Raw genomic sequence first — 27,854 nt, 5'->3', positions numbered from 1 at the left:
GGGCCACGTGCAGCCAAACCTCCTGTGAAGCGAGGTCACTCATAAGCACATTCATACCCACTACAATAAACTTGTTTTCAAACTTCAGCAGTGGAGGACCAACATGATGATGCACCAACATGTGTTATGCCATCTCCTACCATATTCATCTGTTTGGGGTTTGTTTTCCAAAGCAAACATCTGTAACGTGCTTCAATGTGAGTCACACGCCGCAGATGCATGCACACCAGAGCACCGCTGCTCTTCAGCTGCAGGGCGCACTGCTGCAGGCCCAGTATTTACACTGTGGTGTAATCTTACTGGACATGATGCAAATGCACGTATGCACACTTGCACGCACACACACACACGCACACACACACGCGCACCCACACACGCGCACACACACACGCGCACACACACACGCGCACGCACACACACACGCACACACAGTCTCTCTCTCACACACACACACACACACACACACACACACACACACACACACACACACACACACACACACACACACACACATAGAGCTGCACAGTGGTTTAGTGCCTCTTGTGTATGTTGGACCTGCTTTATTTTCCATGACATTGGTAATGTGTTGTAATGACACACAAGTGCAGCCTCAGCATAAGAAGTGGCTTTAAACACAAGTACAGGCTGCATCATTCAACATCATTTACCGTCTCATATTTGGTTTTGTGAGACAATCTTAAGTGCAAATTAACGGCGCCAGCTTTAATTTGCTCGTCTTGTTCGTTTGTGTCGAAAGACGACGGGAAGTCGTGATCATGGTTTGTGTTCTTCAGTTTGTGTGTCTGTGTATCTGTTTATAATGTGCAAAGTAAGAATGAGGGTAACACATTTTAATTTTCTTCTTTTTAATATGAAGCAGCCCCAGATAATAAGCATTATAAAGCTACAACACCACAGCTGTTATGTCTTTTATATGAAGTGGTTTCCTCTGTTCATTGTAGTCCATAAACCAAATAAGATCAAAAAGTATTTCATAAACTGGAAAGGAAACTTAACGGTACATGTGCAGAAGGTCTGGGCAGTATGCTGATATTATATCAATATTGTGATATGAAGATATCGCGATATGGAATAAATGTTGTCTCCTCATTTTAAAGGCTGCATCACAGTAAAGTGACATAATTCTCTGAACTTGTTCTTGTTGCAGTTCCATTATTTTGCTTTACCCACTTAGTTATTACAACCACATTACTGATGATTATCTATCAAAAATCTCATTGTGGGAATATTTTGCGAAAGCATTCATCTTTACAATATTGTCACAATATAGTTTGATATTAGAATTTTTCCATATCGCCCAGACCTAATTTGCATGGTAATAAAATGATTTCAACTTTAAATAGAAAGTAAATAGCATCTAGTATTGAAATATATAGTATAAGCATATATAGTATAAATGTAAGCGCTCAGCTATTGTCTTTTTTGAGCCCGTGAAAATGCTTCATAGTTGTGTGGGATTAATGGCGTTTCAAAGCCTGTTGGAATAATGAAATGGCTCCTCTGCATCCACATGTTGCTGTTTTTTAACCTCCTGTGAATAATGATGATTACTCCATTTGTGTCTGTAATTATCAGTGGTTGACTAAAAAGAGGGTGATTAACCAAAGCACTTTGATCAGCCACTAGAATATGAACATTTAGGTAGGTCAGAGCTGCACTGCTGTTCCAGATGATGATAATTAAAATACAGAAAAAAGGAATGAGCGAACGGGGAGCCGGTGAAGGAGCTGTCTGCATCGGGCCGCTGTCCTTTGCTTCATGTTGTCCAAGTTGACATTCCAGAGCAGCCGGGTAATGTTGTTGTTCTTTACGAGGTCTGCTGATTCTCACTAGCTAGTTATGAACAGTTCTGGTCCGCAGAGCAGAAAATCTCATCACTGCGCATATTTACATGGATCCTGTAACATATTGGCATAGTTGCAAGAATCTGTAACAGGAAAAGGGGGTGAAAGACGATGCTTTAAGGACAACCCTCATGGATAATCTGTAAAATTGTGGTGAGAGGTGCTGATGATCTGCCAAGATGAGATCAGAATCACCTATTGTTTCATTTTATCAGTGTGTATCGCATGCATTCATCTACAGATGGAGTCTGATACCATGTGGCAGGAAATGATCTAATTTATGACCAACAGTCATGGGAACTTTTAAGCGCTATAAACACAGTAAACATCTGAAGAAGCTGTATATTCTTTTCGTCATCATATACTGTACATCACCACCACAGAACATATCCAGCCTGTTCATCCACATCATTGTGCATTTCTTCTATTGAACACTGCCAAGCGCAGTGCACTGCCTCAAGTATTTCATGAAATCCAGCCATATGGCTTTGATATCAATGGAAAATATGACTGTAGGCCTTGTGTGCTTTCAGTCCATCCCTGCCTCACTTCTTGTTCTAAAATATGCATGACACTGGTGAACCGTTTGCAAAGTCCACTCATCCTGGCCAACTTTCCCAGCTGAGGATCTCTGACCCTCGCTCGCTCCGTCGTCCCATTAATGTCTCCAGTCAGCAGAACTTCAGGTGTCTGTCAGCAGATGCAAGGCAGGAAAAAAGATTTACACTTCATATGGTAATATCTACATGGAGCTAGAGTCTGGATGGAAGTGTATCCCCCCTCTGTGGTGCCATTTCCTCCACCTGGCCTGCTTCACTAAGTGACTCACCACTCAGTCATGCAACAAACAGGGATGCTCATCCCAACGTCAGTCACAGTTTCAGGCTTTCTGCTGTGTCAGCTGTTGTGAACTCTCAGAGTGGGATTTCGTTACTTGTAAACCATGATGTCAACCATGTTGCTGTCCTGCCAGCCGTCAGCCTGCAGTGGCTGCTCCGTCTGTCCATCCTCCTGCTGATGATCTGGGTCTGGGTCACTGTGCCAGCAGGGTGCAGCCAGCAGCCCAGATGCTCTTTTCTCAGCAGCTTCTTTGGGTTCCAAGGTGCTTTCAGGCATGTTGGGAGTCAATGCCCCCCCACTGTGTCCTGTCTCTGCTCTGGGGTTTTCCCTTTACATACTATTTCTCACTACGGCAGATTTTATAGTCAAAGTGAGGAGATATGTGTATATAATGGATTAGCTTTCGAATTTCAATGTCGCATAAGATATCAGACAATGGAACCAGAACATCTGTAGACACACGCATCATGATCTTTTTTTTTAAGCTAAAAATGACTGAAAGCTTGGGAACATTTCACTTCACTGAGTGCGAGCCTCTACAGACGACGAACAACACAAGGAACTACCGTTTTGCTGTGTACTTATTAGAAAGTAAGAAACTATTGCTGCTTGCTATCATGAAATCTGTAGTCACATTCTTTCGGTATCTTCTTAAAGCTTGTGACTGTAGCTTAAGGACAAAACGATGGAGAACTGTGTGCTTCACTTTGCTGCAGTGCTTCTGTTACGTCCAGTTTTCTTCCTTTATTTTTTCTTTCAGTCCGCGCCTCGACTGAAGATACTTGTTATTCACTTGGTTACAAACCTTCATGCTGTAGCAGATCCAGTCTAGATGTGGTTGGACAGCTGTAAAATTTCCAGATGTTTGCATGTGCTTCTTGTATTGGGTATAATGTGTCACGCTTCCAAGGTTGACATTTCATATCTTTCTTTAACCCTTTAGTTTTGAATCAGTCTCATTGTTTGACAGGGAGTCATCCAGCCCGTTGTGATAGCTGTGCATTGTGTAGATTTTGTACGGCTCATTCCTCTCCTTGCTAAAGAGTCGACCACATGACTTGGCCACCTTCCACAGAGTAGATTTGCTTACTCTCTGTTCTCTATGCTGATCTCCAGTTGGTTTTGATAGTTGTGGTTTGGACCACAATAACCTACTTTAGCGGTTAAGGTCAACCTTAGTTTGGGGCAATATGATCCTGATAGGTTCAGTCTCAGTCAGTTAGAGCAGCTACTGCGGTCGCTGCTCCTGCAATCTACTGAATAGTTCAAAATATGACTTTTTTAGTGTCACCACTTGGCACAAGTGTATCAGCTCTGAGCCAGGCTCCTTGAAGACTCTGAGAAAAGATGAGGGGAGCCAGCCATTGGGTGGTGGAGCCCACCCCCGGTCGGATACCCAGATCTAACCCACGATGGCCCTTTGACGGCCCGACTGTGGCTGTATGCAACTCCCAAGCGGGGAGCGCCTTGTTTCACTAGCTGGGTCCTGACTTCTCGGTCTGGTTTTTGGGGCTTGATGAATGGTGTGAGATAAACATCCATAGCTTCCACTTGTTGAGTGTTTCCTGTTTGGTGTCGCCCAAGTCCTGCAGCCAGCATGGGAGCAGTGGCGGGACAAAAGTTCATGACTCTGTGAGAATGACTCCCAGTTAGCCAGCTGGTCAGCCTGGACAGCCAGCCAGCTCCAGAACATTCCTCTTCGCCCAGGCATTTTTGGAGGATGATGTGATGTTGCTGGGTATGGCCGGGATTAGCCTGCTGAAATATTTGAAGCTAAACACTTGGTTTGGTCATATGGAGCATTTGACAAATTTATTGGATGCTGTAATACCGTGGTCAATATTGTTACGTTTTCCGTGTTTATGGAACTGTATTTGATATCCCACAATAATACAATAGAATGTTATAGTGAATGTTGGCAGCGAACATGTTTGATATAACTGAAGAATTTACAGCCAAGGTAGCGCAGTGAAAAGTTTCTGTCTCTCTCAGAAGGAAGGTAACTGAAAATGATCTGGCATAGGGAATGGAAAAAAATCATTAAACCTTTGCCTCAAATGTTAGTTTTATGAATACTTTAATTCTGCTTGTCCTTAGGATGTTTCTGCATTTTCACTACAGCTGGAAATGCTGTGAAAGGCAGCTGCCTCCGCCACAGGTTTCCCCCACTGGTTTCATCCGTGCTGTAACTCCCAGTCTCTGGTCGAGGGCTGTACAGCTGCCTCTGTAATTAGCGAGACAAAGGCCTTTTTGAGTCCTACGTTGGACAACATACAGGAAAATAGCAAAGTACTAAAAAAACAGAAGGATTTGGATTGTTCTGAACCTTTGAGTAATATCACTTGCATGATGCAAGGCAACGGTTGGCAGAAAAAACAAGATCAGCTCAACATTCTTCGGGATTTATTAGATTGAGCTGCAGCAGTAGAGAATCATTTCTTTGGTTTGTATTTGTATGCTTTCATGAGGATTCTGTCATTGGGTGCTATTTACCAAAACCTGTTATGACCAGAATTTTTAGCTTTGGTTTCTGTTGAGTATATAATCAATAAATGAGCCCTCTCATACAAGATCTTTATGTGGTGTGAAGGTTCAACATAAAGACTTGATCTGGGAAGAAGTGTCTGTAGGAAGAAACAATAGAACAAATGAAAGGAGAAAATGGCAAAACAGAAGGGTGCAGATGGAAAATGGAGAGACGGCATTCACATCGACCAACACTAACTGTAACACACGGGAAATAAATCACCACCACCTCCCTCCCTCCTTCCTTTCGACAGTATAAGCCCACATCTGCATGTTCCTATGGAGCTGGCGGACATATTTCACCCTAGAGGACGTCCCAACAGCACAAGGCTGTATGTGTGATATACGTGGGGCCAGACGTTTCCTGGAAAGCACATTCAGCTCCCTCTCAAGAAAAAACAGGTCAGACATGAGTCAAAATATTCACCGTTGGTGTTGGTTCTGAAACAAGCTGCTATTGTCTCAGCTTTTTTCCAATTTTTCTTGGTTTTCAGTGTCCATTTGCAGGCGCACTGATGTATTCCAAAACCATAAAGTTGACTAAATTGATATCACAATGTGGATTGTTGTAAAAAAAAAAAAAAAAAAACCTCTTCCATGTACAACTAAAAAGCCTACTTGCACAAGGAATCTATCAATTTCCACAGTCTTGGAGTAATTTGTGGAAAACGGAGAGAGAAGAAAAAGAGGGGAAAATATCTCTGAAGTTAAGTGAGCTAAGTAATTTCTACCATCTGCACTGCACATTTCTGCCGCCTCGCTCTCCTTTAAATGCAAAGTGGCAAGGCAGAACACAGAGCCTGGCCACAAGAGTCAAGAGAATGACAGAGCAGAGGAGCGCGGTCCTCTCCAGGGAAAGAGGAGGCTGCGACAGCCCCGTTGGCAGCGCTGCTCTGAGCCAAAACCAGCAGCAGAAGGCCGCTCAGGCACCAAGCAGGGCTTCGCTTTGGATTTGATGCGCTTCTCGTAGGTTGCCCAATGTCCTTCATTCTTGACTTCAGCCAGAGGTGGGAGGTAATCTCACATCACTCCAATCTCAGCTAATGCTGGCTGAAAGGGCTTTGATTGTGATTATATTGAAGTGGCCGACAGCAGCAGCAGTGTAGAGTTTAATACTCAGGAATCCTGGCGACTTTGTCCTTGTGAAGCCGAGCACATGTAGTGATTTAAGGGTACTTCCTGAGAGACTCCGACAGTTTCCATTCATAAATTTGTAACTGTGGCACACCACAGTTCGCTGAAAGAGGATATCTCGTTTCCCTTATTAAATTACTCATTAACAGTATGAGATTTTGCTCTCCTCTGACCAGCTTCCACCTTGACTGCACTTGCTGACAACCTCAGCACACTGGAAGGACTTCAAGCATGACAAATGCTGAGGAGGAGGAGTTGAACCTGGCTTAATGACAACGCCACCCTCGTCACATTTTCCCATTTGACCTAGTTTATCACGTGTCAGTTTTCCTGACTTGAAGAACTCTTCGACTCAACAGGCCAATACAAACAGATTCTGTCATCCATGACCGGTGCACATCTGTTAACATACCACACATACTTCCAGTGTCCAGCAGTGAAGAGCACATGGTCTCTGTTGTGGCAACACAGTCATTTCAGCGTGGCATCATTGATACCTGCAGTACGAGCAGGTTGGAGGTTTTATTCCGTGTTGTTTTCTCAGCACTGTGTGACTTTCCTGTCTCAGCGTAGCGAGTGAGCCGTCAGACTGATAGGAAGGTGGCAGGGGAAGTGAAATTACATGTCGATACAACATGAATATGAAAAGAAACCTGTTCAGTCACGAAGGGAAAAGTTTTTTATTAGTAAGTAACATTTGCCCCGATGAAAATCACCACAGGCCAAACTGAATGAAAAATAGTTGTCGTGCACTTACACTTTTGTTTCATCGGTTTGTTTGAGCATTTGTAAACCAAAGAGAGCAGGCAGTGACTTTGCATGACTCCTTTTGTTACTGTGCCTCTTTCTGCAGTTGCACTCCCTGGTTAGCTCCCCTCAGAGCCGCTCCCTGTTTCCATATTTTCCCGCTCTTCAATCTGCTGTGGTCGGCAGAGCAGCACAGCCTGCCTGCGTTCAAACGGCTTTTCTCTGCACTGCTCTCGCTATTCTTCTTGTCTGGTTGTTTAAACGTCGAGAGAAACGGTCTCTGTCTCGGTTTCGTAGACGGCTTGAGTGTTGGAATTTGGATGGATGGACTGTTTAGTTTATCTTAGTTGTTTTTGTATAACTACAATTGAATTACTGTGAAACTGATAAATAAACAAAAAGAAGCTCTAAAACTGGGTCCTCATGATCAATCATAAAGAAAGTTAAAAGTTTTAAGCTTGAAGTACTTTCTGCAACAGAACCCACAGCAATTATTCATGTTTTTGTTTAGCAGACGGCAGCCTGTTCCTACATCCTGCTATTACCGCACACCTCCTGACCTCCAGCTCCACCAGAACAAGAGAAAGTGCAGTTGCTTTCACGCCCACATGAACTCCCCTCGCTTCACCTGTTTATTTGCCCCGTGTGGAGGTGAATCTGGCGGCCGTCCCCTGATAATCCGGGCCAGAGAGGGGAGATGGAGTGTGTGCTGCAGTCTATCCGAGGATCGCAGCGCGGCTATAACTCATGAGCGGTGTGCGGGGGCCGGGCCAAGCCTGTCTTGGATCACACTGCTCTCTTCCTGCGAAGCCTCAGATCCTGTGACTCGGCCTTCCTTCTCGTTGCCGGGCCTCGTGCGCACACATGTACAGGACATGGAAGAGAGATGCAGCAGGTTCTTGTTTGGGATGCAGTGGTTAGTAACCAAACAGTGACCTCACCACCATTATCTCCACTTCCCCTCAGTGCTTTCGTTCTATAGGACAAATTACCGCAGAACAGTATCGTTTCTAAAGCCCGGTCAAATAATTGTGGGATTTTCTTTGGAGTGCTTCACAGCGACGTTTTGTGAAACCAGGAGGAGATTCTGGCTGGAAACCGTCAGCTATGTGGTTGATGTAAATTAGGTAAGCGGAAGAGCTTTCCTAGAGTCTCCTGTTGATTGAAAGAAGTGTAGGGTAACAGGTGTGGAGTCTCCTGTGCTGTGGTCTGGACGAGGCCGGGAACCTACAACCTCAGTGGTTAGAGTTGGGATTCCACCTTGTCGACACCACAGATGTAGAAACACACACACAAGCTCATACAACTTACAATAAGAAGGAAACCAGCGGTGGATTAATTACATATGAAGACCTGGTACCTTTTCAAACACCCGTGTTTCTCATCTTACAGTACGAGTCAGCTATTCCTAAACCAGGCCTCAGAGTTCCCACTGCTCAAACCTACAGAATCAAGACGCGCGCTGAGAGGTGGTTTCGTGCTGCTGGATGTCGGTCAAACAATCAGTTGCTTTTTCATATCGTCGATCCTTGTTCATACAAACCAGCAGTGAGTGGGGAGAGTCACTGCTGCTGGGAGGTTCTGCTTGTGTGGTGTGCGTATGTGTGTGAGAGTCTCAGGTTTGAAAGTGCCTCGCTACGGTGCCGTGCTCATTGAAATTGACTGCAGCATCAGGTATATTTCAGGGAAAGCTTTATTTCACGCCTGACTGAAATTCTGAGCTTTGAGAAGCATCAGGTGACACGAAGACTGGATCTATGGGGTTGAAGAACACGCTGCTGAGTTCCATGATGACGCAGCCTCATATAGTAAAAATCTACGAGTGAGCCATGAACCATATTCCACCACATGGAAGAAAACAAGTTAGTCAGCTTGTAGAGTGAGAAAGTCGCAGCTTCTCTTGCCACTAAGCCACCACACCAGTTTCCTTTCCGCTGCATGCGGCTGCTTCAGTTGATTAGCCTGAGTAGAGTCTTCCTTCTGCAGCGGAAAAGAAGTCGCGTTGTCTTCAGGAGACGCTCGTATTTATTAAATGTGTGGTGGAGAGTGATGGGATGAATCTGCTTGTTCCTAAATGTGTACAAAGATGCCTCTGAATATATAACCCCCCCCCCCCCCCCACACACACACACACACACACACACTCTTTTCCTGCCTCCAGCTGGAGTGTGTTTTTCTTGGCCTGCTGTCTACCAACGGTTGCATGTAATGCATGGTGGAACTGAAACATGCGTTTCGGCTGTTCGTTTCATGCACCAGCTGCAGAGCAGAACTGTGCAGTCAGCAGATCTACTGTATGTTGTAACAATATTTGTTAAATGAATGAAACAGTGGGTGCTGTGGAAGCTGTCAAACTTGCATCACAAAGCTCTCATATGAAGAGATTACATAAACTGTCACAGTTGAATGGGTTTTCTTCAGGTTCAAGGACGAGGTCATTAAAAGTGAATCTTCTGCTCAATCTGTTCAATCGAAATTCAAAGGGAATTTGATTAGAAGACTAAATCAAGTGTATGTTTGTACCGAATTTGACATGAGCACCATCAAAGGGAATTATTTAAATCAAACGTATATAGAAACTGTAAATAGAGGACCAAAAACACATAATGTTGAACACGGCACTGGAAAACCAGAGTGTTTCCAGTGTGGCCTCTTTTGATGCATCACTTCAAGTGACAAATTAATAGTTTGGCTGCTGTTACTGCCCACATCTCGTAATCGTACAATTTGCCTTGCATGTGTTTCTTATTCCAATCTGCGTGGAAAACTTGCCCGGAATTACATTAATAATATTTAGTGAAAACAAACACAATTCCAGTGTTGACTTAAATAAATTAACAGTTTTCCACAATGTGTTTGATGTGACTCGAACAAAGTAATTACGCAGCTTTCCCTCAAGGTTTGCGTGAGCGCATTAATTGGATTTTCCAGTGTAGTCGTTTTGAAGTACTGACAAGTGTTTTCCTCTGTTGTGGGCGTTCAGATGCACCTCAAAGTCAAACAATAGTGTCCCCATTGTTTTGGCACACAAAACTGTTTTCCCATTTGTGAAACCTTCCCTCCAGCACAGAGTTCACTTCATGGCAGTCTGTCTTCATGTCATCGCAGCACATGCTGCTCATCTAAACTCATCTAAACTCATCTAATCATGCTTGTAGTTACTGATCAAGTTTGAATATAATATTTGTCATTTTACTGAACTTTCTTCTTCTTGATCTCTTTTAAGAAGTTCTTAGTGACTCAGTGAAATATATAACAAACAGGAAGAAGTGATCGTCTTCTGTCTGCTGGTGGTTTTGGGGCAGTGTGATCTGCGTCCTACCACGATCAAATACTTGCAGGATTATCAGTCAATGGACTTATTTATCTGGTGAATAAAAGCACCATGTGTCATACAAATCTTGTGACATTCTTTATCTTGATACCTCAAGCTAAATAAACAGGAGCTTTCTGTCTCCTGACTCGGGTTAAGTATTTCACAAGAACCGTTTACCTTGATGAAAATATTTCTGTTTTGGTGGGAGGATGAATCATCTTTCAACCTTTGCTCTTATAGCTGCAGTTGAGCGGAAGTACATTTATTAATATATGCACATTCACACGAGATCTGAGTAGAAGAACACTTCTACTTTGAAGAGTAGAACAAAATTGTTGTTGTAGAGCTGAGATGATAACACAATTTGCAGAACAATAATTGGCAGCTAATTCAATCATCTATAAATAATCAAAGCAAAAATACACTTGTTGTTGTATGTTAGTGTTGTGCAGCATTATTTAGAAAGGCAGCGTTCCTGCCGAGTGACCTGCAGCAGGACGTTTTACTGTAACTGTCCTCCACATCTGTCTGGCCCGCTGCCAGACCAATAAAGGTGAGGCAGCCTGAGGTCAAGCAGCATACTTTTCCTCGCTGTAATCACATGGCCATCTGTCAGAGCCTGTGTGCCGCTCTCAACGCTGCTTCCCTTTTTCCAGCCACCTCTGCCACACATCACACATGCAGAGAAACACTAATGTCCAACCACATAATCAAGCGCACGCTATTCTGTTTTTAAGAGCTCTTTTTGTCCTCTGTGACCGAGTGCTTTCACACATTCGTTTTGTATTACAGCAACAGCAAAAAATTCAACAGAACATTTAACACAAGACGGTTTTAATATCACATGTGCATGGAGGATTTATGACTCACGAGTAATTTCCCTAATTTATCATTGTGTGTTCTGCAATGCGACTGATAGTAATAAGCATCGATATTCCTCAATGCTGAACGCCGCATTCGGTTTTTCAAACCAGATCATTTTTTCAGGACTTGAGATGATTTGTTTTTGGCTCCAGAAGAAGCAAGACCATATTTCAGATTTGTCTCCCCACTCCCCATCATGTCCCCCCTTCCCTCCTCTCTCCAGCCTCTCACTTTCTTTCCCTATAACAGGATTTAGCATATCAATGGCGGATTACTTCGTTTAACAAAAGCTTACTACTGCAAAGCCCCTTTCCACTCATCTTTCCAGCCTGACTTGTGGACCTCACACAGCTCCTCTGTGCCGGGTCTTTGGTGTGTGTGTGTGTGTGTGTGTGTGTGTGTGTGTGTGTGTGTGTGTGTGTGTGTGTGTGTGTGTGTGTGTGTGTGTGTGTGTGGTCGCGGCCGCTCAGCTGAATGGATTTACGTTTGAAGATGACAAAAGACATACTTAGTCACTATGGGCTTCGGAGATGTATGTTGTAGCATGTGTGGGTGATGGTGTGTAAGGGGTGTGTATGTGCACACGAGCATGGTGGAGGTGGATGGTTTATTTTGACATGCAGCAGAGAGAAAATGTGTTTAGGAATCTGCTTTCTACATGAATGCACCCACAGGTTAGCCATCAATTATCACTTTATCGGTGTGGTCTGAACAACAACATGATAAAATAGTGTCCTAGACCTGCCAATCTATTGTTCTTGTACCTTTGGCTTCCTTTTTCTTTAATGGGACATGGGAAAAACGTAGTGTCCTCTGCCCTTGTAGTCATTATGTGCTCGCCTCCAGACGCTGCTGCTCTGGAATGCGACTGCTCTCCGTGCAGTGAAAAAGTGCTGCACGAGGTGCCAAGAGGAGGCGAGTTGAGCTGGATAGATCTGGGTATTGAACTAAATTTTTCTGTGTGAGTCCGAGGACATGCGAGTGGAAGAAAACCCCACCGTGACACTGCAGCCAGCTCAGGAAGGATGTGCCCCCTTCTTCCGCCTGGTGGTGATACTTTGAGTCATATCGCATTAATCACCTGAGAGTGTGACAGTGTTTAGGATGTCAGAAGGAGGTGAGTTGGAAATGTTTCATTATGTAGGCACGTGTCTTGTTTTGCACTCAGAGCTGAGCAGAACTTTCATTTCCACATAACTACCAGCTTCTCATGTTTGTGTTTGCAATAGTTTAGATGTTAATAATCTTAATACAGAGATTATTTCGCCACGTGCTTCATGTTACGCTCCTGTGGGCGTTGGAACAATGAACCTACGTGATGAATTGTTGAAATGAGAAATCTTCATGTGGGTATCAGGTGTATGGAAGCATTTCACATCATCACTAAACACATCTCTCCTTCGGGGCAAAAGAAAAGTTAAGTCTGGTTTTACATCTAAAGCACGATAGAGATTCGACCAGAAACGTAGTTTTCATGCTTGTTGTGGGAGACTGTAACTTTTTCCAGCATCCACAGGGCAAGATGTGAAGTATCTGTTTCAAACAGGTCTAATAGAGGGATGACACATATATTACTTATGGAATACTCGACAGCAGTGTGTCTTTCCAGAGACATTATCCTGGTTACTAACTGGTTAGTTCAATATGCCTTAAAATGCATCCTTTGCAATGAATAGAAGCCTATAAGCGACTATAATAATGTGATGGTACATAGTTGAAAATGAAGAAAAATTTCAGTGACCATAACTTTTTAACTACTCCAAGTTATGTTGCTTGATCAGCAGCTGTATATAGACGTGTTTTTGTGACCATTATGTGCACATTTAAAGTTTTTGCATGGACCTGTAACTTCAGCAGAGAGCACATATCAAGTTGTTGAACTGGCAATAGAAACCGGTAATGCTTCAGAGAGTTCCCCACTTTGAAGGGGGTGAAGGTCAGGTTTTAATCGGGTACAGTTCTTGGTTGTTATAGGTGCACCTGTGTGGAAGTGGTATGATCATTTTTAATATAACCTCATTTTGGCTTCCATAGCAACTGTGCTGCCCTGAGCAGTCTCACTGCTCAGACGACATGTAGTTTATTCCTGCACTGAACCTATAGACAGTTCATGACTGCTATTGTAAACAACCCGTGACTGATGGTGCTTTCATAGGAAAAACCAACTGCAGTACAAGAAGTGATGTTGTACTCTACTGATCCCTGAAGGGGAACTTGTTCCCTTCCACGGAGGGAGATGAGCGTGAGGTTGGAGGCAGGGGCACCGGTGTCTCTCTACCCAACTACTAGTCCATGCTACTGCCTGAAGGACCTGAAACAGCCTCAGCAGTTAGCACTTTCTTTTTTACCTCCTGGCTTTGTTGACACAAGTCATCTAATTCACAGTGTGCTCCCCAGCCATCAATCTGTCTCACTGTCTCTGTGTTTCTTGGCAGTTAGAAGGCTCCAGGTGTCTTGTGTGTCCCGTGCCCAGACACCGCGCCAACCTCTGGTGCTCCCAGGCTACAGTGGCATTGTTCTACACGGCCCGCTGTGCGTGACCCTGGTTCAGGGGGAAACAGCTGGTGGATCCTTCAATACCAGCCTGCTTGGCATCAAGACCAGGCTCATGCCTCAGCGTAACACTACAGTGACCCAGATCCCACTTTGATAGAAACCACAGCCTTGAACATCCATCTACTGCTGCTTGACTTTTTCCACACTGTCAGGTGTGCAAACGGGTTGTTGTGCTGTACAGGAGATGAGAACCTTTTCCCTGGTATTCAAAACACGATTCTCTTTTGAGCTTTGAACAATATGAGGGAATAATAGAGGTGAGTGCCAAACAGATGTGGTTCTCTCTGAAGGGACCTTTTGATGGTGTGACATTGCAAGCTTCAGCATTTGCCATATGTACAGTGGATATATGCACCTATAATGTGTACTGTATGTGTTCATATACAGTAATGTCATTATATCCCGATGACGTGTGAAGAACATTGCTCTCTAAGAGATTATGGGCTGCCCTCAGTCCAGGAAGTGACTCAGTATTAACTGGCGCTGCACTTCCTGTGCGCTGATTCTACTCTACTCCTCTCAGGATGTTTACCTCCTCCTCCTCCTCCTCATCGTCTCCCTCTCCCACCCTCATCGCCGACCCTCCCTTGATCACATGACTTTACGTCAGCTCCAGTTCATGACCAGCTTGTCTGGTTTGTTTTGGCCCAGACACCAACAGTGACGGCGACTGCTGAGTTGGCGATCTTGGTCATGGTAGAATCCAGATGATTTATCTTCACAATCTAATAACTAAAATACACCTAATACTTACTTAGAAGTACATCAGTTTCTGTTCTGCAACAGTTTTTTTTTATCAAGATATTGTGTAATCTTGGAAACCGGATGAAATGTAACCCTCAGGATTTGCTTATTAAACATGCACAAAGTAGAATATTATGATTGCAGTGAGGAAAATGGTTATCAGGCTTCACAGAAAAGTCCTTTTAGTTGCATTTCCTCCTACTTTGTAGTGTCGATCCCCTGAAGGAATGAACGGAGGTCTGGGTAGGAGCTCTCTTTCTGAGAATACTCCAATCCCCACACCAGTTCCAATGTAAGCCACAGGAAATTATGCAATATGGGTGTATGTGTGTGAGAGCATACTCGCAGGAAATTTACAATAGAACAGGTTGTGAATATGAGTCAGAAGAAGTCTGTTGATTTGTATCTCTCTTTATATTCACTTTACTGGATCCATGTCTTCACCTGTGTCTCCACCTCCCTCCAGTTCCCTGAGTGTGGCTTCTTCGGCATGTACGACAAGATCCTGCTCTTCCGCCACAACTTAAATGACGAGAACATCCTACAGAGGCTGACCTCAGTGGAAGACATTCATGAAGGCGACCTCATCGAAGTAGTGCTCTCTGGTACGTAAAATGCAGCGCAACTATGAACTGATGCATAATTGTGTTGCCTTACTGTAACTGTGTCTGCACACTCTTTTTTCCAGCATGTCAGATTCGTTTAGTTAAAACATGAACAAATTAGCACTGAAATTAATTTCCACTCAGCATCTCCCTGACAGAAAAGAAGACTTTGACTCACCAGACCTTCCTGAACTGTTGCTCTTGGCAAATCCAAAGGTACAGAATGACCAAAAGCTTTTAATCATCAGTCAGAACGTTTATACCTTCTAATGTGAATATATTAGGTGTTTAAAAAGTCAAATTAGGGATCCAAATAACATGTTGGTATCCCTCATGGAATCTCAGAGTCAGAATCCAGCAAGAATATATTTATTAAATATTGAATGCAGCTGTGAAAATGAGGAGTGCTAATTTTGATCTGTTTTAAAGCAACCCAGAAGGACACTTTCTGTATATTTTCACCCATATGTTAAGAGCAGGGAGAAAAGGCCAGGCACAAAGTTTAGATGAGAAACATTTGGTGTTTTTGGACTAAACAGTTGGGGATCCCTGAGAGGAACGACCCACTGGGGAGGTACCCCAAAACAGCATACCTTTTCTTCTGTTTGCATTTGCATCGCCATTAGGAACGTTGAAATGATGTTTTATTGGTCTGTATTTTTAGGGTTTTTTTAAGGCTAACGACGAAGGGATCGTTTGGATGGTTTGTAGTGAGGTTGTACGAGGTGCTTATCCTCAGACAGTGTATAGATGAGGGTTCGGCATGTCCCCAATTTAAGAACCAGGCAGCATGGAAACAAAGCAAACTGCTCAGGGTCATCATACCTCATGCAGACATTTCACCCTATTTTTTCGCTCGTTTCTTATTCCCAGCTTGTAGTTCAGTTCGGTGTGTTTGCTGGCAGAGCTTCGGTTCAGTCTGCTTCACTCCAAACAGACTTTAAGGTCATGCTTCTTTAGACTTCCAAAACAGGAGAAAAGGGATGTACAATTCCTCCAAGCAGTCTAAACCATGTGTTTTTAAAGTCCAAACAATGTTCTAAAACTAATATACTGGAGAAAGCTTCACGTGTTACATTTTGTGCCGAGTCATAGTTGACACACCTCCCAGTAAACACGGCCTGTTGTGACTCGTTTAAGGGCACTTCAGTGGGTCAGATACTCGCTGAGAGTCCTTCTCTGTTCTCACCGAAACTTTGCAGCCTGAATGAAATCTGAGTCTTGAAACAAACGAAGCATTCGACTCTCAACTCGCTCACTTGCTTTTATTTTGTGTTTTGTTTTCACCGCAGTTTCCATCCGATTGTCCACCTTTGTAGCAGCCACACAGGTGTTCGGTTTTTCTTTGTGGTTTCCTGCGATGAATGAATCAGCTTCCTGTGCGGTGCTGAGACCAACACATGGCTTACAATATCTGTTCTGCTCTAATCTGTTCTCCTGCTCCATCTGTCTCCACCGGGAAGCACCTGACACCACCTGTGCTGAATATCTTCCCCTCTCTCCTGGGCCGGGAGTATTGTTTGCAGGGATTTAGATGGAGGATGATTGTATAGGTTTAGGATCTGAGGATGCTTCAGGCTTCAGGGATGAGGAATGTACACTAACGACTGGAGAACTTCCTTCTTTTTGTTGCTGACTGTCTGTGTTTGTTTGGTGCTCTCTTTTGTGTCAGTGTTTGTGTCTCCCCTTCCCACCTCGCTTTCTCTCGTCCTAATCCCTCCCACCTCCATAAATCCATCTGCAGGTGTAAGCTCCAACAGTGGAGCTAAACGGTTTACAAACCGAGATATACCCGATGAAAACCGCTGTAGGAGATCTCCGTTTGGCTACATGTGCACATGCTGTTTTTTTTTTTTTAAATTTCATTTAACACTCACTGAACGTGGACCTTTTCATAAGAGGGGCTTGGCATGTCAGATACTTGATCTTTGTTTTGAGAAACACAAACTGCATTCCCAAGCCTTTCACTTGCTTCAGAGAAAATATGAACCTTTTTCCGCCCCACAATTTGTCTCCTGTCATCTTCCGTTCAGTTTTCCTCAACCAGCGTGTTGTTGGATTTTGTGGGAGAGAGACGGTTTGAATATCTTCCTCTCTGCAAGAAGGAGGCAGAAGTGGCTTTTTCTTGGCTGTGAGCTCAAAGAAAATGGTTTGTTTTTCGTGCAGTAAGTGATTGTAGTAGACCTGCAGAGCGTAAACACGCTGTGACGTAGCGGGGCGGCCCTGCACACAGCGGACGCTGCTGCACAGGCCATCTCGGCCCATGAGGTTTGAGGTTTGGCCTGACCGATTGTTCCTTTTGTTCTGTTTCTCACTCCTCTTAAATTCCCAACCGCTTTCACAGGCTCCTTATTCATCACCACTGGGAGTGCGAAATTGATATTTTACAACAACTTCTGTTTGTCATAAAGATGCCAAACTTATGTTTGTCAGATGGAAACTTTTGGCCCCAAATGAAAACTCGGTGCCTCAAAGCCAACAGACAGTGTTTTCATGTCAAGCCTGTCCGCTCGTGAGAAAGGCTGCGAAGAACAACGTGTTGAGTTTGGGTTGATGCTAATTAGAACAACAAGCATTACATAACGCTGCGACTGCTAAGAAGCAGCCAGTTGTTTTGCAGACGTGTGTGAAAAAGCTCTTGAATGCCGCCTTTCATGTGTCTGTGTCAAGGAGCTATGTTCGCCTCATGACATGTGACCCGCCTCACTTCTTTCTTCTCTCTTAAATCAGCCATCGCAGTTCTCTGAAAAGAGAAAAGTTGGCCTGAATCATCTTAGATGATCCCATCTAGTATTAATGGCCCTGTAAATAGGTATGAAAATGAATTTCCTCTCAGTGTTCGTTTCTTTATTTTGACCCTAAAATGGACCCGTCATCTGTCATCACAGTGGAAATGTTGCATTCTCTTCTCAAATTAACAGATCAGATTGATTCAGTGTGACTGACTTTTTATTGCCTGTGACATCTAAGTTTTTATTTTCTCTCCAGATCTTTGATGCTTTTCTGTCTTCAGTGATGTTTTCTCTTTTCTTTACACACAGCATGTGCTGATTTTTAGCAAAGGAATGACCACATGTCATTATTTGTTTTTCAAGCCTGAATCTCATCACAGCAGCACCAGCTGAGGACGTCCTCACTTTCACTCGCTGAGACAACATGTGTTCAGTTGAGTCACGTCAAAGGAAAGGAACTAACACACACCGTGTGACATCACCGCTGCTTCCACCACACAGGTTTTGCTGCTTAACCCGAGTGTAAAGATTAACTGTTCCCTTGTTGGTCACCGTGACCACATAAATGATTGCAGTAGGGAACACTCTGAGAAAATACAGCATTTGGCAGCGTTCAGCTCCATATCCGAATCATCTTCATGTCTGTGATGATTCACAGCCATGATTCACCAAGTCACGCTTCCAACAATGAGCTCAATGTCTTGTGTGACAACAGCGGAGAGATGAAGGAAAAATAAGAGAAACAGGAGAGGAGACACTGATTTTATATTATTTCCATAATGACGAAGCTGGTCTGATATAACAGGATTATACAGCATTTCTCTGGCGTGTTGTGGGTGTGCCTATCACTTCATACCAGGAATGATTACATTGAAGTTGTGTCACTGCACATGTGATGCCCTCTACTGCAGCAATGAGGTCATAGCACCCATGTTTAATTGTTTGCAGAGTTGTTCCTGCACACGCTCACATGCATGAAGTGAGACTGGATACTATCTCCAATATTAGTCTGATATTAAAAACACAGATGACCAATAGCTGCTTTTTGTCTTTTTGATTCCTTTGTCATTTTACTGATGACATTTTTCTTGTTTCTTCTTTTCTTGATTTTTTTCTTTTCTTTTACACGGTTTCAGTTATACCACGTTTTTATTTTTTGTTGCTAGCTCAAGCCACAGTTGAAGACTTCCAGATCCGACCCCATGCCCTCTACGTTCACTCCTACAAGGCCCCCACTTTCTGCGACTACTGCGGGGAGATGCTATGGGGTCTCGTCCGGCAGGGGCTCAAATGTGAAGGTCAGACACACACACACACACACACACACACACACACACACACACACACACACACACACACACACACACACACACACACACACACACACACACACACTCACTCACTCACTCACTCACTCACTCACTCACTCACTCACTTCCGACTGCTTTCAGCGTATCTCAGGGATAACTCCAGCCTGTGTATTGCAGTATCCACAGTCACCAACAGATGCACAAACACACCACGTCTCTGACCTCCAGAACGTATCAGGACGATATACAAGAAGACAGGAAGGATTTGGTCCGGGGACTGGAGGCCATTAATATGCTTGACATTCAGATCCCTGTGGAGTTACAGCACGCTGGCTCGCCTTTCATTTTTGTCTTTGTTGAATCAGCTTTGAATTATACTCTAGTATTTTCATGTCAGTAGGCTGCAATTGAAGCCCTCACTGATAATAAATTAGGTTTAACAAGTGAAATATTCACAGTCATATTCTCGTGCTCATTCCTGTTTATTAGTGGGGCCATCTTGTGGCTGATTTGAAAAGAGGAACATTTCTTCCTCCCTTTTTTTTCCTAGTTTTTGTGACTGATGTGATCTCTGTGTTTTCATGTTGTAAGGATGCGGGTTAAACTACCACAAACGCTGTGCCTTCAAGATCCCAAATAACTGCACTGGTGTCAGGAAAAGGAGATTATCCAATGTTTCCCTGCCCGGACCGTCTCTCTCCGTCCCCCGCCCGCTACCTGCTGAAAATGCATTGCTTCTCCCAGATGAGGTGAGTTATGGTTGCTGGAAGTTTCTGAACTCAAATGCTTTGATAGGAATGAACAAACCCAAAACTATGCAAAGAGCTTTTCTTCCGAATGAAGGAGGAGATGTGATGATTTTATTTTTTTTCATCCACACATAAAATAAAGTGGCTAGAGCTTTTACATCATCTTAAATCAGAGTGGAAACCAGGTGAATCGGCCAGGAATGTGAGGCAGTCAGTCCACATGCAGCTCCCAAGCTCTGTCTCCACTGTTCAATGTTTCTAAACTCAACAAATTTGTCTCTTTTCCACGGGCGAATCTCCTGGGTCGTGTTGTAGAATGCCACTGATGCAGAAAATTGAATTGAGCAGCACGGAGCTCTGTGGAGAGATCCTCAGTGAGGTCTTATGAAACCATTTTTGCATAAGCCCACAATGGAATATTCCCCTCTTCTGTCTTCTGTCTCCCTGCAAAAGGTCATCAGGCAGTATAATTATGGTAATGACATTAAAAGTCCACTAAGTCCAAGTTTAACTATCTTCTCACTTGTTGCCAAAAATAGAAGAAAGCTTGCTTCCTATTTCTGTCAGGAGCTTTCAGACTGCTCAGTTTATTCATACAAAATTAGGACTAAATGCTCATATGTGGTAAAACATGGGAAACATAATAACCATGTTTTTGACCACTCGGATGGTGAATAAAATTCAAAGTCATGCTAACTCTGTCTGACAGATCTCTCTCTCTCTGGTTCTTCTGCCATATCATTATTCACTCTGTCTTTCTCCATCACTCAAATAGTCCCTTTGCTTCCTCCCTGCATATAGTTTTTAATGTCCCTTTATCTTCCCCCTTTCTTTCCATCTGTCCAATCCCAACAGCAGAGGTCCCACCAGGAGGCAGGGAAGCGCTTCCTGTCCTGGAGCGGCAGGCCTATCTGGATGGATAGGATGGAGAAGACACGGGTCAAGGTGCCACACACCTTCGCCATTCACACCTACACTCGTCCTACTATCTGCCAGTACTGCAAGCGTCTGCTCAAGGGTCTCTTTCGCCAGGGCATGCAGTGTAAAGGTAGGACTACACATATTCAGAAGAAATGATCATGTTTTACCACAGCCGTCATCAACCAGCAGCCTGCGAGGGTACAGCCCTTTAGATCTTTTATTTGACCCGCAAGAGACACATAGACAAAGTCCATAAAGATGTAAGTGAGTAGGAGTGTTTTTTCAGTCATAGTAGATCCACATGGAGAGGTAGTGTGTGGACGAGGAAGATCAGGGAATCCCTGAGTGTGTTAGTGACAGCACGGGCAGTGATGCGACAGGATTACACCAGCTGGGCACCTTCCATTCGCTCAGCCAAGCGGGCCACAGAGAAACTCACTTTAACCAACAACAAGCTTCAACGTCTCTCAAAGATAAAAGACATTAAGAGTTCACCGTGAAACATGCCAGTTCCAGAACAAACGTACTGTGTTTGAGTCATTTCTCAATTTCATTTCCCAGACTGCAGATTCAACTGTCATAAGCGGTGTGCTTCAAAGGTACCAAGAGACTGTTTAGGGGAGGTGGACTTCAATGGAGGTCAGTTCTGCATCCACTTTCAAAATGACAGGTATATCTCTAAGATAAGCAGTTTTAAATAATGGTGTAATTGATGTGAATGTGCAGAGCCTGCCAGTCCGGGGCCAGACTCCGACACTACCATGGATACTATGGAGGTAGACAGCGGTGATATGGACGGTGGCAGAGGACTGGACGACGCAGAAGAACCGTCCACACCAGACGAAAGGATGTTCGACATGGATTCCCCCTTCTTGGACAGAGAGAAGGACGAAGAGCCAATCAAGACTATCAGGTACGTAGATATTGATTTAATTACGGGTTACTTTCACATCTCTTTTTGTTGTTGCTGCTGATACAGATTTCAGTGGTGGATATTACTCTTCATACCTAATATGAACGGCAATTTGCCTTTTTTGAACTGTTCCCTGTTACTCAGTAAAGAGCGACATGGAACAGGGAGAGAAGGTGAAGACATTCAACACTGGCCTGATTTAAACCGGAGACTTTGTGGTTATGTTTACCCGCCAGGTCTAACTGCCCAAATCCTCTGTTTATTCTACACAAGCGGCACACAAACATAAAACGCATCACTTCCTGTGCAGGATTTCTGTCAGGAAAGACCTACCAGACACTGGCTGGTTAGAAAAGCAAACATAAAAGGCGTCAAGAAATGGCAATAGATGAATTGCAGCGTAACCATTTATATTGAACTCTATGAGAATGATGATAATTTTGATATCATCTATAAAATCTTGTTTTCATGTGCCTAGTCCTTCCACTAGCAGCAACATCCCACTGATGCGGGTGGTCCAGTCCATCAAGCACACCAAGAGGCGGAGCTCCACTGTGGTGAAGGAGGGCTGGATGGTTCATTATACAAGCAGGGACAACCTGGTAAGAGTGATAACCCCCCAACAGCCCAACAGAAGAGCCCAGTGTGAAATGGCTCTTCTCAGCCTGCATGCTGAGGAAAACTCCTTCACTAAAGCTGTTCACATGTGTTGAGTTCAGCACAGAAGGTATTTTCCTTGTGAAATAAAACTCTACAGCTCTGTCATACTGGTAGGTGGTGTTTAGACTAACTTGGTTTTTTTTTTGTTTTCCCCTTTTAACAGCGGAAGAGACATTACTGGAGGCTGGACAGCAAGAGTCTGAGTCTGTTCCAGAACGACACTGGAACCAAGTTCTACAAAGTAAGCTTAAGTGTCGTCTCTGCCTTGTTCTTGGAAAAATACGTCTTGTCCTCCACATCAAACATTCATAACAATGTCAGAAAGTTTATCAGCATAATGCGAATTGATTCAGTGTTGGCTGAATTAAATCTATAAAATCCACCCAATAGCTCCACAGAATTTAAACTGAACTGCTGCACTACTGAAGTCAGTGAGCTATTTTCATACTCATGTGTGAATGTCTGACTGGTGAGAGGTTTGTAAAGTGTGACTCACTTTAAGGGCCGCCGTGTTGCAACCATAAACCACCCTGAGGTCAGTCGGGCCCGCTGAAATCTCCCCGCTGGTTTTCCCCCCTGCAGCCTGGTCCTGCCTGCATGAAGCGAAAGGGTCGAGTCAGTTGTTTCAGCTCTCGTGTTTTCACTAACAACAGAAGGGACATTTTAAGGGGTTTTGAAGAGAAAATCAAAATTCTGAAAATATTTATGTATAAAATATATATGTATATATATATATATATATATATATATATATATATATATATAAAAAGTGTTATAGATATAGCATTTTGATGCACAGTCGTTGTAGAAGGCAGTTGAACTCTAATAACTTGACAGCGAGATTTTATTTCCTGGTTTTAATCTTCTTTTTTTTTTTTTTAATCCTAAATTTCATTGAGTGCTAGCTGTGAGGGAAATGCTGCAGTTTCGATGTGTAAAAAAATCACTAGTGGATAACGTGTGACACTTCCCGCTCGCTGGCCGCACTGCAGTCAGTCATTACACCGCCGCAAGGCTTAATAGCGCAGTAATTACACCCTGAGGCCTGAGGGAGGGAACGGCAGCCTGCTAAGGTAAAGACTTCCACATGTGCGTCGGTGGTTGTGTGCGTGTGTTTAGGATGGGGGATATTATTATTGCATTGTTCATGTTGCTTTGTGTGTTTGGAGACTTGTGACACCTCCCCGAGCTGAGGTCAGAGGTATGATGGTGGGATGGTGTGTAGGATGCAGAGTTTCCAGCAGCTCACCGAAGTGTGTCAAACAGGTGGTTTCAGACAAAGCTGCATCTAAACGCCTCCTTCTCTTCTTTTTTTTACTGCCTCTATTCACGCTGGTCGTGAAAAAGAAAAAGAACTTAATTCCCTCTCTCTTCTCTCAATTATTCTGTCACACCCTGCCGCTAAAGCCTTGAAGAGGAACCCTCCGGGGGGGCGACTCCTCAGGGTGTGTTTACTGGTGGCTTTATGGGCTTCTTTATTATCAACTTGGCACTCAGCGGCGTTTAAAACCTTCAGGAGGCTAATTGAAGGCTCGCTGTAAATCCTTTCTTTTTACGCTCTGAAGTTTGGTCTTTGGTCCATTCTGGTTGCTTCAGGGTTGAAGATGTTTTATCTGTGATATGATCCCGTGAGATGATCTCCTGTACATGTCGTACAAAAAGGTTCTTTCTGGGGTTTCTTTTCTGAAACCGCTGATTCTCTCTGAGCTCAATCAGCATCGCCTGTCTTTGGCTTTTTCCTCTCATTCCTCTGAAGTCTGTTGCCTGCTGCTCATCAGCGTGTGGCCGCTGTCCTCCCCGCTCCCCGTTTCCTTATACCTCCAATCTGATTAGTGGTGGTCGCGTGGCGGCTTGCTTGCCAGGCATGGCAGCCATTTTCACCATTTGGAAGCCATAATGGCTCCTCGTTTGAAGATGAGACCCCTGTACTTGTGGCTTTCTCTGAAGAACCTTTCATGGGGTGAGGGGGCTTCTCTCTGTCTCTGCCAGACGGAGTCCTGTCACACTGAAACATTGCCTCCACCCCCACACCCACCCACTCACACACCCACCCACTCACACACTACCCTGTGGCGGAACGGTAGTTGCCTTGTCTTTCGTCTCGGTGGCTAGCGGTAGCGCCAGCGGCTCGTGCTCAGATGGGGCCTCTGGCTCGCCATGCCTTGTAATCAGGGAACCAGAGCACCTCAACTGCCGCGGGGGCCACTCACGTGACCCGGGCCCCGCTAACCACGAGCACTTCATCTGATACTCTGTGGTGAGCCACACGGAGGGGACAGCGTGTCCCTCCGTGAGCCCCCATTGGCTGGAAATTCTCTGTGTTCTTTAGGTTTGACCCTCCCTCCTCCCCGAGGTGGAAGGGGAAGGGGGAACTTTAAAAATTTACTGCAACTGTCCTGTCTGGTCATAAGACAGAGAAGAGGAAAGGAGAAAGTTAGAGCTGGGACTACTGAGTGTGGACACTTTTGGAGTGAGTGTTACTAGTGTTGTTTCCCTCTTGTGTGTCATCTTATGATGTAACATCCTTTGGATGAGCAGGTTTTATGCTCTGAAAAGACTTTCTATAATCATTTTCTTATGAGACAACAATCATTTAAAAACGTGACTACTATTTTGATTGCAAATTTAGTAACATGATGTGTTTTCAATTTGTATTTTTTCAATTTGTATTTTTTGAAAGTGATATTTACAATTTATTTTTGTTTACTTGTTTTGCCAACTTTTGTCTCGTCAGCATTTTATTGCTGGATCATTTGTTTTCGTGTAATTTTTAAACACTTTTTCATCTAATACATTAACTTTATTTTTCCAAGCAAGTTTAACATGCATGTTCATATGTGGATGGGCTTGTGTGTGTGTGTGTGTGTGTGTGTGTGTGTGTGTGTGTGTGTGTGTGTGTGTGTGTGTGTGTGTGTGTGTGTGTGTGTGTGTGTGTGTGTGTGTGTGTGTGTGTTTTGGCCCCTTCTCTTGTTGGAGTCTTTTTTGTTGTTGTTTATATCTTAGTGTGTTGGTTGAAATATTGACGTAGGAACCCCCCCCCCCCCCCCCCCCCCCAGTTCTTGCTTGATGTTGAGTAACGCATTATGTAGTATTTTGTGTTTGGTCTGTTTTTTTCATTAGTTGTCTCTCACCGCTCCAACAGGAAATCCCTCTGTCTGAGATCCTCCAGGTAGAGCAGTCCAGAGACTACAGTAATCTGGCGCAGGGCAGCAACCCTCACTGCTTTGAGATCATCACAGCCACCATGGTTTACTACGTAGGGGAGAACAACGGCAGTCACTACCACAGCCCTGCTCTGGCCGCCTCTGGAGTCGGCATGGAGGTGGCCCAAGGCTGGGAGAAGGCCATTCGACAGGCCCTGATGCCCGTCACCCCTCAGCCCAGTGTGGCCACTGCTGCTGGACAGGGCAAAGATCACAGTAAGTATCCTATCACAACTCTTTTGTAATAAAAACATTGAAATTGGGAACAAGTGCGTATTAACTAACCAATACAACGTAGAGTGCCCAAAGATGATGAAACCTCAAGAGGGCAATGAGGAATATAACCAGTTTGTGACTGTGTCATTAATTCATGCATGAGTTTGTGTTCCCACTTTCAGTGATGTTTTGGAATATTTACCTTTTCTTGCCTTCACATAAGATTGAGTTATTACTTGTTAGGAGCCTGACTCATTGGTCAGGACAGGATGTTATTTTCTCAGGTTTTAAAAAGGTTACAATAAGCACAACCAATGCTATATTATAATAATATTATTATTCAATCAGAAAATATCAGTGTACTTTATGTGGTCCTTTCTTAAATCCAAGATTGCTTTCAAGTATAAAATTAAATGTTTAGGTATAGTATTCGCTAAATATTTTTTCTTTGCTTTAATTTCTGACCTTCTATTCATTGGTTAGTCTCCATTTAGCCCCTGTTGCTGTCTAAATTTCCTAATTTTGAAATGTATTGCATACTTGCACCATTCCGTCACACAGCTTTCCAGATCAATTTTACAGCCAATTTATCATGTAATAAAAGGCTTCATTATGTGCAGCTGTGACTTATTGCATGCAGCTGCAATACGATGGAAGGTTGTGAAAAAATAAATACCAATATGTGAGCAATGCACCTCAAACTACAGCTACATAAAGATTCACTGTCTGCGTTGTTCATTAATGAAGTGGTGTTGTATTTGTTAAATGTGGAAATATCATTTTTCCGCTTCAGAAGAGCTGTCCATCAGCATATCTGTCTCCAACTGCCAGATTCAGGAGAATGTGGTAAGTGGAGCTTCTTTTTTTTCAAATGCCGTTGCACAATTTCCCAGCACGGGCTGCAAATTCATACATTTATGTGCTATTAAAGTAGCTGTTGTGGTGAGATCAGAAATGGTATATTGTGCTGTTTCTTTTACTAAAACCTCCAGTGGAAGCTTTTATTCTACTCAAATGGGGAAGCTGCAGGCTGCAGGCTTTTCGTCTTATTTCCACTTCTGCATTTAGTGAAAGTTAAATATTTTGCAATAGCAGAAAGCCTTTTGGAAGAGCAACAGATTTGCCGAACAGAAAGGATGTAACTGTTAGTGTTTGCCATTTTCAGTCTGGAAAGTTAACTTGTAGATGTTTTCACAAGTAAAAGTTAAATACAATCATAAAGTAACAGCGCAAATTATGTCTGTGTAGGATATCGCGTCGGTGTACCAAATATTCTCTGATGAAGTGCTGGGATCAGGCCAGTTTGGCATCGTGTATGGAGGTACTTTTCTCTTTTTATGGAAACGTCACATTTAATATACTGGAGCTCTACTGTGAATTGTTTATTTAAACATATTCTTTTTTACCAAACTATAATAATTTAGGCAAACACAGAAAGAGTGGAAGAGATGTGGCCATCAAGGTTATCGACAAGATGAGATTTCCTACCAAGCAGGAAAGCCAGCTGAGGAATGAGGTGGCCATATTACAGGTAATGAGAGAATCCATCAAGGAAAGAATAAAACACAATCCAATCATTACATGTTTCGGTGGATAGCATGTGGATCCTCTTTAATCACAGCGCATGCTACGGACTTCAGAAGCAAAGATGTCTGATATTTGATGTTTTTCTTTAGAATCTGCATCACCCAGGTATCGTTAACCTGGAGTGTATGTTCGAGACACCAGAGCGGGTGTTTGTTGTCATGGAGAAGCTGCACGGCGACATGCTGGAGATGATCCTGTCGAGTGAGAAGAGCAAACTGCCAGAACGAATCACCAAGTTTCTCGTCACGCAGGTGTGTTGCTGAAACACCGTTCTCTTCTCTTCTTTGTTCTAAGTCGTACTAGAACGCCCACAAACTAGTGTCCCTCTCTGAAAGCAGCAGATCATTTCCTCCTCTGCTGTCTGGG

General features: G+C 43.7%; 1 protein-coding gene across 2 annotated transcripts in view; it reads left to right on the top strand.

The window, feature by feature from the left end:
* The window catches only part of prkd3 (protein kinase D3), a 34,222-nt gene that overhangs the window by 2,320 nt on the left and 4,048 nt on the right, over window positions 1–27,854 (top strand). The window contains exons 3-15 of one of the 2 annotated variants that reach the window (XM_069151889.1): window positions 15,059–15,197; window positions 19,096–19,227; window positions 19,831–19,988; window positions 20,844–21,036; window positions 21,471–21,548; window positions 21,636–21,822; window positions 22,301–22,424; window positions 22,646–22,723; window positions 25,625–25,901; window positions 26,695–26,747; window positions 27,150–27,222; window positions 27,326–27,432; window positions 27,578–27,739. In XM_069151889.1, the coding sequence (XP_069007990.1) occupies window positions 15,059–15,197; window positions 19,096–19,227; window positions 19,831–19,988; window positions 20,844–21,036; window positions 21,471–21,548; window positions 21,636–21,822; window positions 22,301–22,424; window positions 22,646–22,723; window positions 25,625–25,901; window positions 26,695–26,747; window positions 27,150–27,222; window positions 27,326–27,432; window positions 27,578–27,739 (1,761 nt within the window). The remainder of the gene's footprint in view (window positions 1–15,058; window positions 15,198–19,095; window positions 19,228–19,830; window positions 19,989–20,843; window positions 21,037–21,470; window positions 21,549–21,635; window positions 21,823–22,300; window positions 22,425–22,645; window positions 22,724–25,624; window positions 25,902–26,694; window positions 26,748–27,149; window positions 27,223–27,325; window positions 27,433–27,577; window positions 27,740–27,854) is intronic. The other variant, XM_069151890.1, reaches the window with a different exon arrangement.

This window comes from Embiotoca jacksoni, unplaced genomic scaffold (genome assembly GCF_022577435.1).
Source record: "Embiotoca jacksoni isolate LCO1_2020_lvr unplaced genomic scaffold, fEmbJac1.0.p SCAF_18, whole genome shotgun sequence".
Lineage (NCBI taxonomy): Eukaryota > Metazoa > Chordata > Actinopteri > Embiotocidae > Embiotoca > Embiotoca jacksoni.
The sequence above is the reverse complement of the archived record's forward strand: the minus strand, read 5'-3'. Positions and strand labels throughout refer to the sequence as shown.